Consider the following 17904-nt stretch of genomic DNA (forward strand, 5'->3'; position numbering starts at 1 on the left):
GTGTGGAATTAAATCAGTATTTACAGTTATGGTCTTAAATCTTGAAACCTTAAGGTCTTAAACCTTAAATCTTGAAACTCACACAATGAAAGAGAAATACAGCCACCCTGATGATGAGAAGTAGAGTCATTGATTGTTAAAAGGAAAAAAAGTGGAAGGCTCACGTGACATAGATCTTAAGTAATTCTCAAGATAAAATTAATAGTTATAATAAAACTCATTCATTTGAGCCCCCAATTCATTTTCTCCCAACACTGCTTTTAGACGAGGGAAGTGAACATAAGTAAGGTGCCTCTGGGGTTTTCCCATCCTCCAGGGAATTTGTCACATCCACAGAACTTCCACATCCTCTCCTGCTGATGTATGTTGTCCCAGCTAATGAAAATTAACATTTGAGGTCATGGGACCTATATTCTCAATTACCCGTATATTAGTCAGGGTTCTAATTTGTGGGCAGCAGAAACCTTTGGTAACTTAAAAGGAACTTATTAAAATGTCACTGGGTGGTGTCGCAGACGCGTCCACCGCCAAGGGCAAGAACATTTGTGCTTCCTCTTGCTGTGAATAGATGCAGCTACCTGGCAGGCTGGCTTCCAGGAAAGCTGAGCAGGAGAGTGGCAGATGTTTTTAGTTACTACAGAGGGACAGAGGCTTTGTATCCAACCAGGTTCCAAAAGTGGAGGACTTGCCCAAATACAGAAAGAGTTCTGATGCCTGATGACCAAAAAAGGAGCGACCAAAGGCTACGTTCATCCCGTTCTTACCCATCACCCCTCCCCCACAAAACCCCACCACAATGCAGTTTTCAGTCTTGCAACCAATACCATACCCTTCCTCTGTCCCGAAGAGACAACTGTGGCCAGGTACAGGGTTTCCAGCTGGTGGCCCTTCCGTCACTGATTCTCTGTAAGCCATAGACTCGATTGTCAAGTTCACCACCACCATCAGATGTCTGATGTGTGCTGGGCACGCGGGCACCGCATGGAATAGAGAATCAGTGCTGGAACTGCCGTAGCCAAGCACGTCTCTCCATCTGAACATTCAGGGGCTTCAGAAATAACCACATGAGGAGTTCGGGGTCCTAGTAGACTGTGATGTTGAACCCACAAGCTTCTCAATCAGATGTGCCCTCTGGTTTGGGTTGTCTCACTATGTTTTCACGTTGGTCTGTGGATCAACGGTCCCCAAGACAAGCCTTTGGGGCACTTTTTCTTGCCAGAGAGTGAAGAGCTGGGCCTGCAGTCTGTGGTCTCTTCTCAGGGACCTTCAGCTCTGTAGCTCAAGGCAGAAACAGATACTGTTTAAATGAATGGGTGAGGCTGTGTTCCTGGAAAACTTTGCAAAAACAGGGGTTTGCTGACCCCTGTGAAAGAGGTTTAATTACCATTTTGCCAAGGTATGGCATGGACATCTGCAGAGTCCAGCCTGGCAGATGAGCTGGATTTTCTCTGCCCTTTGCCTTTTACCAAACCAACGAATCAATTTCAGATCCCTGTTTCCCTGACAACCACTCCTGATACCAGTTTATAAATCAATCAATGTGCTTAATACTAACCACAATTTTAGCAAAAAATACATTCATTAAAAAGGATTCTGGACTTCCCTTTTTTTCCCTTAGATACTGAATATATCCATAGTTCCCTGCTGGACTTCCATTTTTGATTAGGATGTATAAGTCACAAGGGACTGTTGTTCCAGCCCTAACTATTGAAACCATCTGGTTAATACACAAAATCATAGCTTTTAAAATTCAGCAGAGAGCCAAGATTCAGAGAAATCTAAATGAACTAAATCTTTCAGAGAGAAGAGACCTACAATTGTTTTCACCCCTTACAGGGGAGCAGGAACCAGCCAAACTTTTTTGAGAATGTTAACAGCAGTAAATAGCTTGGCAAGAGGGTGAGAATCCCAGGGACCCCCAGCCCAGTCATTCTGCATACCCCCCACCAACTCCCCACAGACCTCACCTACTCCAGAGGGCAGTATGCAAAAGCCAGGAACAGAGCAGGAGCTGAGAGAATCCAGCTGCAGTTCTGTGGGCCTCTGGTGAGCCAAAACAACAGGTCTCTGAAGTCTGAGGAGGGGCCCTGGAAGTGAAAAAATTTCCTCAGTGAGTGGAAAGCAGAGGTCCTGAGGGCTGGAAGGAGAGCAGAAAAGCTGAGAGCCCCTCTCTGGAGAGCCTCAGATCATCTGGTGTACCACCCTTGCACTCCAAAGACGGAGGTGGGACAGGGAGGCCAAGCACATCTCTCTCAGGCCCCGAGGGCCTTCCCCACCCCAAGTGCAGATCTTGCCTTCCAAAGGCTAGGGGTTGGGCAGCAGAATGGAGAGGAAAGAGAAGCAGCCAGTCGTGCAAAAAGCTGGCAGCCAAGCTGTGAAGCAGAAAGAGATCTCCCACAGTTTGGAAAGCAAGTCTCTAAGCTATAAAGCATAAAGAGGTATCCAGAATCTTACTAGTGCTCAGATCCAAAGTCCTGATCATGCTCACAGGTATGGGAAGCCAGCATGAATGAAATCTAACATTGCCACAAATCCCAGACCAAGCTCACTCAGACACACAAACTAGTGGGCTGACAGGAGAGAGTGTGCCCTTTTCTGGGGGTAAATGTTTTTACTTCAGTCTCCACTGTGCTTTTAAACACAGTGTTTGCTTTACAATCAAAATCAAAAAGACGTGCAACAAAGAAAGAAAATAGGATACATGGCCATGAAAGGACACGGTCAATAGAGTCAGTAGAATAGACATGTTGGATTTATCAGAGACTTTAAAATAGCTATGATAAATATGTTAAAGAATCTAGTTGGAAAGGTATACACCTTGCATGGAGAGATGAGGAATATCACAGAAAGATAGAAACCACAAAAAAGAGCCAAATGGAAATGCTAGAAATGAAAACTACAGTCTTAAAAATTCCTCATGGTTTAATAGCAGACTGAATGCAGCAGGGAAAGGGTCAGTGAGTGAACTTGAAATCCAGTCAATAGAAATTATCCAGACTGAAACACAAGAGGAACAGGAATGAAAATAAAATGGGATAGCCTCTGAGATCTGTGGAATAGCAGGTTGTCTAACATGCATGTAATAGGAGTCCCAGAAGGAGGGGGTGAGAGAAAATGGGACAGAAAAACAATTTAAAGACCCAGCGGCCAAAACTGATGAGAGATATCAATACACAGATTCAAGAATCTCAGTGAACGCCAAGCACAGTAGCTTAAAAAAACACATCGTCACCAAAGTGCTGAAAGCCAACAGCAGAGACATTCTTAAAGCAGCTGCAAAATAAAGATGTATTATGTAAGGGGGACAATAATAAAAATGCTGAACTCTCATCAGATACAGGGGAAGCCGGAACACAGCGGGATGAGTGACCGGCAAGGTCAAATTTACAGTGTTTGGCATCCTATAAAAAATTACCAGGCAGGGACTTCCCTGGCGGTCCAGTGGTTAAGACTCTGCACTTCCACAGCAGGGGGCATGGGTTCGATCCCTGGTCGGTGAACTAATATCCCATATGCCACACAGTGCAACCAAAAAATATATATATTACCAGGCATACCAAGAAGCAGGTACAGATCCACAATGAGGAGAAATATTAGTCAATCAAAACTGAACCATACTGACACAGATGTTGAATTTATAGACAAGGACACTAAAAGTTATTTTAACTGTATTCCACATATTCAGAAAGTTAAGAAAAGACATGGAAAGTTTAAAAAAATACTCAAATTGAACTTCTAGAAATGTAAACTATAATATGTGAGATGAAAAATACACTGGATGGAATCAATGGCAGAAGAAAAGATTAGTGAACTTGAACAGATAGAAACTTTCCAAACTGAAGCATGAAAAAAGTATTTTTTAATGGAAAGTCCATCAGTGAAATCGGGGGAAACTTCAAGGGACTTAGTATACATATAATCGGAGTTCCCATGAAAGAGGAAAAAGAAGAGTACGGTCTAGAAAAAAATACATGAAGAAATATATCAAATTTGATGGAACTATAAACCCACAAATCCCACTGCTCTAATGTAACATGAAGGAAACTCCTTAACTAAATTGCCCAAAACCAATGATACAGGGAAAAGCAGATGAAAAAAATCAAGTTACAGAGGAACAGTGATGCGAATGACATCAGACTTGTCATCAGAAATGTAAGCAAAGAGACAGTGGGAAACAGCTTTTAAATACTAAAAGAAAAATACTGTCAACCTAGAATTTCATAGTAGTCAATGGAAATATCTTTCAAGAGCAAACTTGAAATAAAAACTTTTTAGCCATACAAAAGCTGAGAATCAACTACTAGCAGGCCCACAGAGCAAGAAATATTAAAGGAAATCCTTTAGGCAGAAGGGAAATGATACCAGTTTGAAATCTGGGTCTATACAAAAGAATGAATAATGCTGGAAATGGCAAGTGCATAGGTAAACACATAAGATTTTTTTCTTAGTAAGTCTCTTTAGAAGGTAATTGACTGCCTTTACAAAACGTGTAATATACTGTAGGGTTTATATCATCTATAAAAGTCAACTGATGACAGCAACTGCCCAGAGTTTGGGAGGGAAAAATGGAAGTATACTACCATAAGGTTCTTCCAACATGTGAACTGGTGTAATATCGCTTGAAGGTAGACTGGAAAATTAAAGATGTATGCTATAAGCCATAAAGTAACCCCTAAAATTAGAAAAACAAAGAGTTGTAGCTAATAAGCCAACAGAGGAGAGAGAGTGGATCTATAAAAGAAGGCAGAGAAAAGGCGGGGGGATAGATGGGATGAATTATAAACAACAAAAAATAGATTTAAACATAATCACATCAATAATAAATATAAATCCTCTACCACTTCATTTAAGATGCAGAGATCATGAGGTTGGAGTTTTAAAAAGCAAGACCCAGTTATATATAGCCTAAAACAAACATGGTTTAAAAATAAAGACACAAATAGATTAAAGGTATAAGCATGGAAAAGTTGCACCATACTAGTGCTTATCAAAAGAAAGCTGAAATCTCAGTTAAAATAGTGAAAACATCATTATTAATACACAGATCTGCTAGGAGGACCAAAGAATGTGCCTTGGGGTCATGCAGGCAGAAACACTGCTTAAAGTTCAGGGGGGAAGAGCCCACTGATGAGCCACTTTGCTGTGCCCATACCCTGCTGGAATCCAGTCCTGCAGAGCTGCCTCCTGTGCCCCCAGTTATGGGAAACTTCCTCAACTCCTCAAACACCAGCACAGTAGATATGCCCAGTATCAGTACTCTGGAACTGTGTCTTTTTTTTTTTTTTTTTTTTTCTTTCCCGCACGCGGGCCTCTCACTGCTGTGGCATCTCCCGTTGTGGAGCACAGGCTCCGGACGCGCAGGCTCAGCAGCCATGGCTCACGGGCCAAGCCGCTCCGCGGCATGTGGGATCTTCTCAGACCGGGGCACGAACCTGTGTCCCCTGCATCGGCAGGCGGACTCCCAACCACTGCGCCACCAGGGAAGCCCTGGAACTGTGTCTTTATATCACGTTTCTGCTTAGAATTTGCTACTTAGGCTTAAGGAGTTATGTGCTAATACTAGATTGTACTGATGCTATAGTATGTGAGTTGCTGAATAGAAAAGTACCACTCAGCCGAGGTGTTCAGATAAGTACTGTGTTGAATTGGCTGTGCTGTGTTTGGGATGTGAGTCTGTATATCTACAGCTGAGATTTAAATATAACTCATTTGTTCAATAAGTGCTTAATACCTAACTGATACACTTTTATGACAATAAGAAATGATTTTTACTGTACGTCCATATGTAACTTTTTATTATACAACTGAACATTAAAGTTAATCCTCTTTTCTGATTAATATAACTTGCAATTTCAAACATGTTTCGACTTCATTTCTGATAAACTTTGGTTGGAATAGATAGCTTTGCTTTCTTGCTGGTCCCTTCTGGAAGTATTCCGTTATCTTTAAATACTTAGGAGCATACTCCTTAGTTAAAGGAACTCCAGCTTGCATTCTTTGGCAAAGTAAAGATTTTGTTAAATATGCACTCCCTACTATTTATCTTGAAATCTCAGAGTTTTCTACCTTAGGGTTTTTGAAACTTGGAAACACCTGTACATTAACTCTTTGTTCACGTCTCCCTCATTAGTCAGTAGACCAGTTTTGCTCCAGATGTTATCTCCTCCACGCATTTACAAGATAGGAAACTTGTTCCCTGTCATGTGTATTTTTCTTCTGAGATACTACTTTGAGTCATTATTTTTAAAAATTGTGTTAGAATAATTTAGAGAGAGAACATGGACTTAGTTTTGTTCCAATTAATGTTTGGGATTCAAAGAATCATGAGAGAAATTATTTAAATTATTGCATTCAGCTTGAAGAGACCCAGTGAAAGTCGTGTGTGCCTTCCAGGTGCACACACCTTTCCTGGCCCTCTTCTCTTTCCTGGAGTCCTGCCTCAGTTTTCTAAAAATAGAGATGCTGAGAGAAAGCAGTAGCCATGGTTACCACAGTGAAGGAAGTCTCAGAGAGAAGGATGGAATCGTAATTTTTATATCTGGAACCATTGCTTTTTTTTTTTTTTTTAAATAGACTTGCCTCCAAGTTGCGTGATGATAGTTTTTCAGTCTGGCCTTGTTTATTCACAAATTGCAGCCTCAGGAAACCTAGTGAAGAGCTCCTTCTTTGTTGCTGCTGCTGTTGTCTCTGGAGCCCACCTAGTGACTGTGATGACGGGGTCAGGACTGCACCCAAGGGAGAACTTGGCCCTGTTCTAGTTTTCTAGGCGTGTTTGGGAAAGACACCGGGTCAGCCAGGGAATACACAACATCAGAGAAGTTTGCCCACGTTGCTTTCTGGAGTCTTTCCCCTGTGGGTATAGATGCTTTAACAGGGGTAGAGGTGGGCACCAAAACCGTGGAAGACAAGAGAGAAATGAAGGCAGCGTCTCTGAGGACAGAGCTGAGGGTGAAGCAGGGTGCTCACTGGGGGGTCCCTCCCCGCACCGCTGAGCTAGACCACCTAGGAGCCCAAGGTTTGATTCACGCTTCACTCGTACTCTGACCTCTTTTCTTGTCCTAATCTTGTAGGTGAGTAGAGCTAGACACCCTGATTTTAGATCCACAAACTTCCAGGCTCCCCTTCATTGTTGTAGTAAGAAACTTGAAACTATTTCAATGAGGAACACTTGACAGATTTGGCCAATAAAATTCATACTCCCCACTTTCTCAGAAAAGAAAAGAAACTAGAGAAAGGTACCATAAAATCAAAACCCACTGACCATATGTATTAAAAGCAATTACTCAGGTCCACCTTCCTGTGGCTAGTCATCTGTTACTCTCCTCTGTTGCTCTGTGGATATGTGGACATCTTTTTAGATTTTTTTTAACCTTTAATGGTACAGTGATTGATGTTAACGACTTCCATATTTGACATTGTTTTTGATCTTCTTTTTACTTTGTTCCCTGCTTTTTGCATTTTCCTCCCCACCCCTCTCTCTTCTTCATCCCACTTTTATTGTTGGGTTGTTTGTTTATGTGTCTGTGTGTGTCCTGGATTTTCGGTGTCTGTTGGTCTGGTGTCCTCACCTCTCCTCTGCTCCCACCTCCTGCTGCTGTAGCCCCACCGGCTGTGGAAGCTGGCTGAGAAGGTAGGGATTTCCCGCTCATCCACACCAGTGCCTGCTAACCACCACCGTCTCGTCAGCTCCCAGCAGTGGGCAGACTAGGAGTTGAGTGCAGAGATGGGCTGGGCTTCTAGACCCGTGGTCAGGAGGGCTGACGGCCAGCGCGGTGTCACTTCTCAGATCTTGTCAGACGTCTCGCGTTTGTGACAAACGCTGTGCCTCCATTTATACCATCAGTTTGGGGTCATCTCCGTTTTATTTCATTTTCCACTTCTAGTGACCTGTTTTCTGATTTGTTTTTAATTGGCCTCTTATGGTTATGTGCTTTGCATTACTCAGACCACAAACCGCTTCTCCACTCAGCGCTGGTCTGTAACACAGCTCCCCCAAGCAGTCACAGATCAGCGAGGGCGCCGTGGCCACACGGCAGTGCAGCTCCTCCTCCAGGCTGATTGCATGTGCTTTCTCTGTGGGGAGGATTATCGGGGGGTCCAGTATGGTACAACAAAGGTGTCTTTATTTTTATCTTTTTCTTATATTTAAACGTGCCTTTGGTATAAGATTAAGATTCTCTCGTGAAGAATTTTAGTGTAGTTCTTCAAATAAATTCTGAGAGGCTCCCTTATTTTTTGGCAGATTTTTCTTAGGTTCCGTCTTTTTCTACCCAAGGTATTGCATTACTTTCCCAAGAAATGTGTGTAGGATTTTGGTTTGTAATGTAGCTTTAATGCCATTGCTCTTACATGAGCAGAGATCACTGTTCAGAAGTCAACTCAGCATATATTTTGAAGAGATTTATGATGCCAAAATAAGGTTTCTGGACCCTGTGTTAAATGAATAGTTCAGAACACAGGGTGCTGCCCAGATGACCAGTGGTAAACACACAACCACCCTGACTTATGTCTTGGGCAGAAATGGCCTCCCACATTGGAGGAAAACCAAGGCACAATTAGAACTAGAAGGAACAAGGTCATTATCTTTTATCTCTTCTTCCTTCATCTGTCAGCTCATGTCACGTGTTCTGCTTCAATATCTTGAGCCCTAAAAATACACCTTCTGGGATGCATGTGGTGAAAATCTCTCAGCAAATGATGCTTCACATCCTCAGTGACCTGCTTTTGCCAAAATGCTGCCTCTGTAGTTTCAGCCTTCTTTTATTTGGCAAGATGCCCCTTTTCTTTCTAATTTTCATAAATGTGATTGACAGTCAAGCTGTGTGCAAGTCCAGTATTATCTTAATAAGATGTTCCTTTCGGAGTTGGGTTATCAGTTGAGAGGTGTGGTTTTAGTGCTTTTGGGTTTTGTTCAGACTTTGCCATAGAAATGCTCCCTAGCCAGTAGGAAGCACAGACCCAGCTCCTCCAAAGCAAACTCGTGTTAACCTCACTGTGTCCTTGCTTGCAGGGGACCTCGGGGCCCGATCCGACCACCGTCTACGTGGACATGAGAGCTCTGAGACACGACAGGTATTGTGATTTTTGTCTTCTTGGTGCCTGGCGTGCAGGGCTCCTTCTAGAAGGAGTACAGAATCATCTGCCCAAACACGGTGCTTCACTGAGCGCGCTCTCACAGCTCTCCACGTTTACTGCGTGAGGCACCCAGTGAGCAACGAAGTTCTTGTGTTCAGACGCAAATGACAACGGTTGGCCCAGAGCCGTTGCAACCAGAGTTGCTTTTTCTCACAGTCTGCCCAGAAGACTTGGTCCTTTACTTGAACACTCTAGTCAGGCACCATTTTGCACCTGATAAAATGTCAACACTGCCCACGTTTCTTTACATGAATTGAAAATTTGTGTCAAGGCGTTTCCATGAAAAACTAAAATATAAGTCAGGTGACCTTTCTGTGCAGCTTCCTAAGCAACCTTGAGCAAGAACGAAAGGGGGTGTTGCTGGTGAGTGCTTGTGAGTTCACCTTGAGGGAGGGAAGGTGGAGACAAGATGAGGAATCTTTAGCAGAACTTCTGCTCCCAAAGGGGTCCCTCCTGACATGCATGAGGGGGAAGAGAGAATTCTATCATTTTCCTATAGACTTCCCCATTGATTAGGTCATTTCTTTGGGGGTAGTTGTGGAGATGTCCATTCATTGATGCTTCTATGACGTGTTAATAGTAAGCGTGAACTCTAGTAGAAGGTGTCCTTTTGTAAATTACTAGAGGTGCTTGTGGACGCGTTGTGAGAGCCAGATACTGTGCTGCTATCTGCATGTCCTCACGTGGTGCCTACTGACGTGTGCATTGTGCTCACAACACCTGGGAGAGCAGAGTGAAAGTTGTGGGTGGGAAACCAGGAGCCCCCAGCCTGGCCTGGCTGAGCGTGTTCTTCCATGATACTGAGTCCTGTGTGTGAGTGAATGTGTCAGGGGCAGAGCTGCAGGGGCTGAGAAGGGGCCAGGTGTGCCATGCAGGCTCAGGTATCCTGGGGAATGCCAGCCCCCACTCACACCAGGGGTTCCCAGCCGGGTGCTTGTACCCCCAGCGGACGAGTTGCCATGTTGCCATGTCTGATTAGCATAATCTGGGGAGTGTTACTGCTGGTATGTGGGGGGGGCGGAGGGCAGGGATGCAGCCAAACATCCTACAGTGCGCAAGACAGACTCCTGCCACACAGCAAATGAACAGCATGGCAGCAGTGCCGAGACTAAGAAACGCTGCATTCACCTAAACACATCACACTTAGAGGTGCTTCCCGGCCCTTGTACCCCTCATTTTAGACCGGGCTATTCACAGGGAATCACAGGATACAGCCCATCTGGTGGCAGAGAGAACCACTGGCCCACCAAGAGCATACCGGCCCACTAGAGCAGAGCTCCATCCAGAGCATTTTCAAAATGCAGACACTTAGCTCTGAAGAGATTAAGTAACAGTGTTTCAGGGGCATAAATTCCAAATACAACTTCTGGGCTTTAAAAAGAAATCTACTTTACTCCCTATAAAAATCATTTGAAAAAAACTTCATAACTTCAGAAGGTGAAAAACAGCTCATCAAAGAATCACCGTTAGAGTAATATTTATGCAGTTCTGTCTGTGACCTGACCCTCAAAACACATGAAGATCAAATTTGTAAGACCATTTAGGTAAAAACTGCTGATCTCTGGGGCCTAAGAGGGTAGGTTACAGTCTCAGACGGACTTACTCACAAGAATAGTAATCAGGAAAGGACAGTTGGCCCCATTGCGTGTTACAAATCTCCTGGAGTACCAGGGATGGTTGGGACTGGGGTTCAGGGAGTTTTCTTTCCTGGAAAAGGAAAGAAATCTAGAAACTCCTTTCTGACAGCTTTGTGACCTACCTTCTTAACTATCTTCAGAGTGACATCTTCCTATTGAGAAAAGTTGTGATTTAGGAAAAGTGAAATTGGAACCCGTACAATGTATCATGGTAAAGTGATAAAAGTCCAGTATCAGATTGATTTCACTGTTCTAGAAAGAGCCAGGAGACCTGAGTCACAGTAGGAGTTTCTTTTCCTAATCTTTTGACCTTGGGAAGTCTGTATCCTTTTTAGTGACACTTCTGTTCTAATCTGTAAAATAATCTCTTATACATACATTTCCTGACTTGGTCATTCAAAACAGAAGTAAAAGTGCTTTGTGAACTGGAAATTGCTATGCAGTCATACGTTAGTGACGCTGTCAGGAATGTCATCGACCTTTACAATTAAGGGTAACATTGCTCAGTGTCAGAGGGATCCCACACCCGCCCTGTCCAGGCCTCATGAGAAAGCCTCAGAGTCGTACCCGCCTCTGTCCCTGTAGCGCTCTCCAGGCTCGCATTTCACATTCTCAGCTCTGTCCTGTGTCAGAGGACAGGCATGGCTGGGAGCTGAGGGGCTGTCAGACACCAGAAACACATGCACTGGACTTGTCCCTTCCTCGTCTTCGTTAGGGTTTGACTTAAGAAGCCAAAGCAAAGTCCTGCCCTTGAACATGGTTTTCTGCTGGTTTCTGTCCCTGGAGGCACCCTCTCGCAGTCACAGCAGGGAGCCTTGCTCCCTGGGCTGGCTTGGTGCTGCCACACGCAGCTCCTCCAGGCTGAGGTCCTGCCACACGCCCGGGCTCGTCGCCGCTCTCTCCTGCTGGGCCCCTTCTTCTGAAGGGGGCAGAAACCCAAATAGGTGTCTTACGTTAAGGAATAATTACCGTGTCCCTTCCTGGAAGGCTCTGTCCTCCCCCTGCTGCCCAGGGACATGGGAGACTCGGCCCAGGGCCACCCCGGACGCAGGAACGCCGTGCACACTTTGTCCTGGCCGCCCAGTGCGTGCCGCTGGGCCCTGTCAGCTCCTCTTGCTGTGTGTCTGGGCTGGCCGCTGGGCAGTCCGGCACCCCCGTCCTCTTGAACCTGCTCTGTTAGGACGTGCCCACGCTGGGCTCTTGTCCGTGGTTCTGAAGTGACCGGCTCCTGACAGCAGCTGTGGCACTGCCAGCCCTCCTGTGGAGAAGGTGCTGTGGTTTCCTGATTGTGGCGCATCTCCAGAGCCACTGGGTTACGGTGTGTGGGCAGGCGCAGTCCCCGGAGGAGAGAGCCTCCCCTCCCCGTGGTGCCAGCCTGGGAAGGTCTCCTACTGAGTTTCCTGTATTTCTGTGAGTCACTCGCCCTCCTGTGTGTGCTGCCTGTGTGTGTGTAGCTCCCAGCTCTTACAAAAGACACATCTCTGTCTCCTCCTATAAGGGGTGGTTTTCTCTTTGCTCTGTGGATATCTTCAAGTGGGGGAACGGCCACCCATGTGGCATTTGCTGGCAGGACAGGACCACCCCTGAGTGATTCCAGCACCCCCTTCCTGCTTGCCTGTGAATTGCTGACAGAGAGCACCGTTTCATACTGACCAGAGAAGAAATTCTTTGTTCTGTCCTTACGTTTGCCCTCCGTGCTTGCCCAGGTCCCTGCCACCACTCAGTAGCCCAGCCAGGAGGCCGCAAGGAAGTTCTTAGCGGTAGGGTTTCCCGCATTTCAGGTGAGATCCTCAGGTGACATCCCATCTGCCTGCCTTCCTCAGAGGCTTCAGCTCAGCAGGGAGGGTCAGGAGACAAGATAAACTCCTAAACTCCGAGCAGGGGAGGCCTGCTGGCCAGAGAGGCAGAGGCCGGCCAGTGTGTGTGGCCAGCAGTCCCACTGCTGAAGGAGGACCGGGCCATGGACTCCACTCTGCATGTTGGCAGGAACCTTGGGGTCTGAGAGCAGGAGAGGCACAATGTCTGGGCTCGAGTCGCAGGCCAGGGCAGTTGCTCCCACTCTTGGCTCAAGTGGCCTGGTTCCATTCATGACACCAGGTGCCCCGCTCAGAAGTCATCCCTGTCATAGTGCCACGGCCAGAGCTACCTGAGTGGTGGCTGTGAGTGGACAAACAGCAGAGCGTAGCTTATCCAGAACAGCCCTCATTTTTGGCAAAGGTTTTGCTCCCTTCCCTTGCCTGATGGTCTGGCCTTTGTAGGACACCCAGCCTACTCGCTGGCCAGCTGCCCCGCCCATAGCAGCAGCCAGACTAGGTGGGCTGAGCCAGCCGCTACCTCGGCCCCTTTCTCTTTCATTCTTTCCCTCTTTCCTCACCCCTGCTTCTGCCCACTCATAATCTTCCCAGCCAATTGGGTCTCTTTCTTTATTGCTTTCTCCATCTGTAGCCAGTTGCCAATATCCACACTCCACAGTCGGCCAGCCAGCACTTGGACACAGGCTTCTTCACTTAACCTAACTACTTAAATTGGCCTAATTTAGTTCAGTGTAACGGGCTGCAACCTCTTGACCCAGCAGGCTATAAAAAGTTATCATTCCCAGCACTGATATTTCCTGCAAGCATCGCATCTGTCTGAAAGCTGCTGCAGGTGAAGTTCCATAGATTCTTAGTGCTCTCAAATGGTAATTTTTAATTATAACCCACCCTAAATTAGCATAATGCTACCGGGGTCCTAGAAGAGTTTTAGTCCCTTTTAATTCTGTCTTAATGCAGCCAGTAGTTTATTTTTGAAGGATGGCATCATTAAGCCTATTGGCATACAGGCAGACCTCAGAGATTCTGTGGGTTTTATTCCAGACCACCTCAGTAAAGGGAATATCACAATAAAGCAAGTCGCACGAATTTTTTGGTTTCCCAGTGCATATAAAAGTTATGTTTACACTATACTGTAGTCGATTAAGTGTGCAATAGCATTATGTCTGAAAAAAACAAAGTGTACATACCTTAATTTTAAAATATTTTGTTGCTAAAAAATGCTCACCGTCATCTGAGCCTTCAGTGGGTTATAATCTTTTTGCTGGTGGAGGGTCTCCCCTCAGTGTGGCTGGCTGCTGACTGACCAGGGTGGTCTTTACTGAAGGTTGGGGCGGCTGTGGCAGTTTCTTAAAATAGGACAGCCAGGAAGCTCACCACATTAACTGACTCTTCAGGAAGGATTTCTCTGTAACACGCAATGCTGATGACAGCATTTTACCCACAGCGGAACTTCTTTCAAAACTTGGATCAATCTTCTCCAACCCTGCCCCTGTTTTATCTACTAAGTTTATGCCATATTCTAAATCCTTTGTTGTCATTCCAACAATCTTCACAGAACCTTCCCCAGGATAGATTCCATCTCAAGAAACCACTTTCTTTGCTCATCCATAAAGTAACTCTTCATCTGTCCAAGTTTTCTCATGAGATTGCAGAAATTCAGTCACATCTCAGGCTCCACTTCTAATTCTAGTTCTTTTGCTGTTTCTACCACATCTGCAGTTACTTCTTCCGCTGAAGTCTTGAACCCCTCAAAGTCGTCCGGGAGGGTTGAAATCAACTTCTTCTGAACTCCTGTTAATGTTGATATTTTGACCTCTTCCCATGAATCACGAATATTCTTAATGGCATCTAGAATAGTAAATCCTTTCCAGAAGGTTTTCAATTCCCTTTGCCCAGATCCATCAGGGAGATCACTATCTATGGCAGCTAAGCAGCCTTATAAAATGTATTTCTTAAATAATAAGAATTAAAAGTCAAAATTAGTACTTGATCCAGGGACTGTAGAATGGATATCGTGTTAGCAGACGTGAAAACAACCTGTATCTCATTGTCCATTTCCATCAGAGCCCTTGGGTGACCAGAAGCATTGTCACTGAGCAGTAGTGTTCTGAAAGGAATTTTTTTTCCTGAGCACATCTCAACAGTGGGCTTAAAATATTCAGTAAACCATGTTGTAACCAGGTGTGCTGTCATCCAGGCTTTGTTGTTCCATTTACAGAGCACCGGCAGAGTAGATGTAGCATAGTTCTTAAAGGCCTTAGGATTTTCAGAATGGTAGATGACCGTTGGCTCAACTTCAAGTCACCAGGTGTTGTAGCCCCTAACAAGAGTCATCCTGTCCTTTGAAGCTTTGAAGCCAGGCATTGGCCTCTCCTCTCTTGCTATGAAAGTCCCAGATGGCATCTTCTTCCAACAGAAGGCTGTTCAATCTGCATTGAAAATCTTTTGTTCGGTGGAGCCTCCTTCATGAATGATCTTGGCCAGATCTTCTGGGTGACTTGCTGCAGCTTCTTCATCAGCACTTCTGCTTCACCTTGAACTTCTATATTATAGAAATGCCTCCTTTCCTTAAACCTCATGAACCAACCTCTGCTAGCTTCTGACTTTCCTCTGCAGCTTCCTCACGTCTCTTAGCCTTCATAGAGTTCGAGAGAGTTAGGGCCTTGCTTTGGGTTAGGCTTTGGCTTAAGGAAATGTTGTGGCTATTTTGATCTTCTACCCAGACCCCTAAAACTTCCTCCACATCGGCAATAAGGCTGCTTCATATGTTCACTCTTAACTTCCTTCAAGAACGTTGCCTTGGCTCCAGCCCATCTTAGCTTTTGACCTGCCTTCCTCACCAAGCTTAATCATTTCTGCCGTTTCATTTAAAGTGAGAAATGCGTGACGTTTCCTTGAGAAGAATGTCACTTGAACACTAAGGCCATTGTAGGGTTATTAATTGGCCTAATCTCAGTATCATTGTGTCTCAGGGAACGAGGAGGGGGGAGAAAGACGGGGAGTGGCCAGTCGGTGGAGCAATCAGAACACACAGCATTTATTAAGTTCACCATCTTATAAGGGCAAATTCGTGGCACCCCAAAACAATTACAATAGTAACATCAAAGATCACAGGTCACCATAATAAATGCAAGAGTAATAATGAAAAAGTTTGAAATATTACAAGAATTACTACCATAATGTGACAGAGACATGAAGTGAGCAAATGCTGTTGGAAAAATGGCACCGATAGACTTGCTTGATGCAGGGTTGCCACAAACCTTCAATTTGTAAAAAAAAAAAAAAAAACAAGGTATCTGCGAAGTGCAGTAAAGCAAACAAAGTGCAATAAAAGGAGGTGTGCCCACATTCTGGAAGGCTTAAGTAGTATAAGATCTAGGTGGTTTTTCTTTGATAGCCCTCATCTCTTGCTGTCAGCATCAGGGTCTTCCTAGAGACAAATACCGAAGCACGTGATGGGTATCAAGTGATCCAGAATTGCTGCAGTGACTTCTTCCACTCATTACATCGTTGCTGCAGCTACTCAGATACCTCCAGCCCTCCCAGGGTCTCCTCTGCTCCTTTTGTCTGCAACAACACGAGACACCACACCAAAGGCTGGCTGGAAGGCAGGGCATCCTTTGCCTGAAAGTAAGGCTTTTCAGCCGCTTTTCAGAGGCCTGCAGCCCCAGGATGCCTGCCGGCACGGGAGCCCTACCCACACCCCTCTCTGTCGGGACCTTGTCTGTCTGCCCTCCTCCTGCTCATGTTGTCATCCGCGCTCTGGACCCTCACTCTGGGCGACCAGAGCAGAGCCTGCGAAGGAGCCCCACCAAGCTGTGCCTCTCAGGGTCCTTCCTTCATTGCCCATCCCCCTTCAGCCACACTTATCAGTTATGGGGGCAGATCTGTGCTGGTACAAAGAATGGGTCATGCTGGTGAATTTGACAGTTCCGTGTTCCCTGGCCCCATCCTCCTGCTGACGCCCTCCTTGTTCTGCAGTCAGGCATCCCAGCAGGTTCCCCTTCACTCCGTTTTCCTTAAATAAAAGTTGCCTGTAGGTGGATGATCAGCATCACAGTCTCAAAGTAACATGGAGAGATGTAAAACCAGTTATAGAATAGTTAAAATAACACAGCTGGGAAGGACTTAGCGAGCTCAGGTTGTGACTGGCACCAAGGTCCTCCACAGTTTTAAGATTAAATCACCAGTGAATAGTTTTTAAATGGAAAAGAGCTTCTTTTCTAAAAGGAGCTTTTGCTGTCTGAACTGGCCGGTCCTCTCTCGTGTGCCTGTTTGAGGAGGTGGCTTCTGTGCTGCTGTGTCTGAGGCCCTGCCTGTGGTCTGCAGGGGCAGGGCCGTGAGTGTTTCAGGACCAGGCATCGCTGTCACAGGGGTGGCAGCTCATTGAGGAATGCAGTTTAATCCTTATTCTTTCCCTTTTCTGCAAGTGCTACGTCGACCCCCGGTTACTTTAAATGCAGAATCGTTCCCAGTCATTTTTCGGGTTGGTAGGTGGGACTGCATCTCCATTCTCCGTGGACTGTGTGGTGGCCCTCCCCGTTTCCTCTCTACTGTCGACTGCTTTTTCTTTGACTTCTAGACTGTCTTTGCGTTGGGTGATGCTCATCAGCAGAGTTCATGTTCCCCATCAAACTGCCAGGCATTGACCAAGTGCTGGATGTGGAGGAAGGGAACCGCTGGTACGGAAAACACAGTAACACCTTCTGTTTCTCTTTGTAGAGTCCGTTTAGTAGAAAGAGGATCTCCTCATAGTTTGCCCCTAATGGAATCAGGAAAAGTAAGTATTGAAGGAAGGCGTATGCATGTCCATGTAAACACGAGTCTCAGTTTATGGGCTTTGAAACTTCAAGAAATAGATGGTAGATTTTTTTTTTTCAAAAAAGTTTTCTTGAATGTTGTATAACAGGACTGGTTTTGGCCATGAGCACAGAAACTCAAAATGACAGTGTTTTAAATGAGTTAGGTTTTTTTCTCATGTAGAAGAAACCACCAGGGACCGTGGCATCTTATGTCTTGGCCTCCCCTCCCAAGGGTGCCTCAGGGTCTAGAGTGGTTTTTCCAGCTCCAGCCTTCCTTTGCACATTCCAGCCAGAGGAGGAGAAGCAGAAAAAGGAGGAGGCCAAAGGTGCAGACTGTAAGGACAGCTCCTCAGCTTCCTCACTCACACTTAAGTATCACTGGGCATTGTCACCCACAGCTGAAAGGCAGGTTGGCAGCACTGCATTGGTTTTGAATGTCTACGGGCCTGGCTAACAATCGGGGCTTGTTCACTGTGGAGCTGGACAAAGAATGGTTAGCAGGGGACAGCTAGTCGT

At 45.5% G+C, this 17904-nt stretch overlaps 1 protein-coding gene across 4 annotated transcripts in view; it reads left to right on the forward strand.

Annotated features, from left to right (window-relative positions):
- Positions 1-17904, forward strand: part of DIP2C (disco interacting protein 2 homolog C) — a 186687-nt gene that overhangs the window by 159916 nt on the left and 8867 nt on the right. For 2 of the 4 annotated variants that reach the window (XM_029238230.1, XM_029238228.1), the window contains exons 32-34: positions 7601-7630; positions 9011-9072; positions 17309-17366. In XM_029238230.1, the coding sequence (XP_029094063.1) occupies positions 7601-7630; positions 9011-9072; positions 17309-17366 (150 nt within the window). The remainder of the gene's footprint in view (positions 1-7600; positions 7631-9010; positions 9073-17308; positions 17367-17904) is intronic. The other 2 variants (XM_029238229.1, XM_029238231.1) reach the window with 1 other exon arrangement.

This window comes from Monodon monoceros, unplaced genomic scaffold (assembly GCF_005190385.1).
Source record: "Monodon monoceros isolate NGI ecotype Baffin Bay Population unplaced genomic scaffold, NGI_Narwhal_1 Super_Scaffold_21, whole genome shotgun sequence".
NCBI classification, from domain to species: Eukaryota; Metazoa; Chordata; class Mammalia; order Artiodactyla; family Monodontidae; genus Monodon; species Monodon monoceros.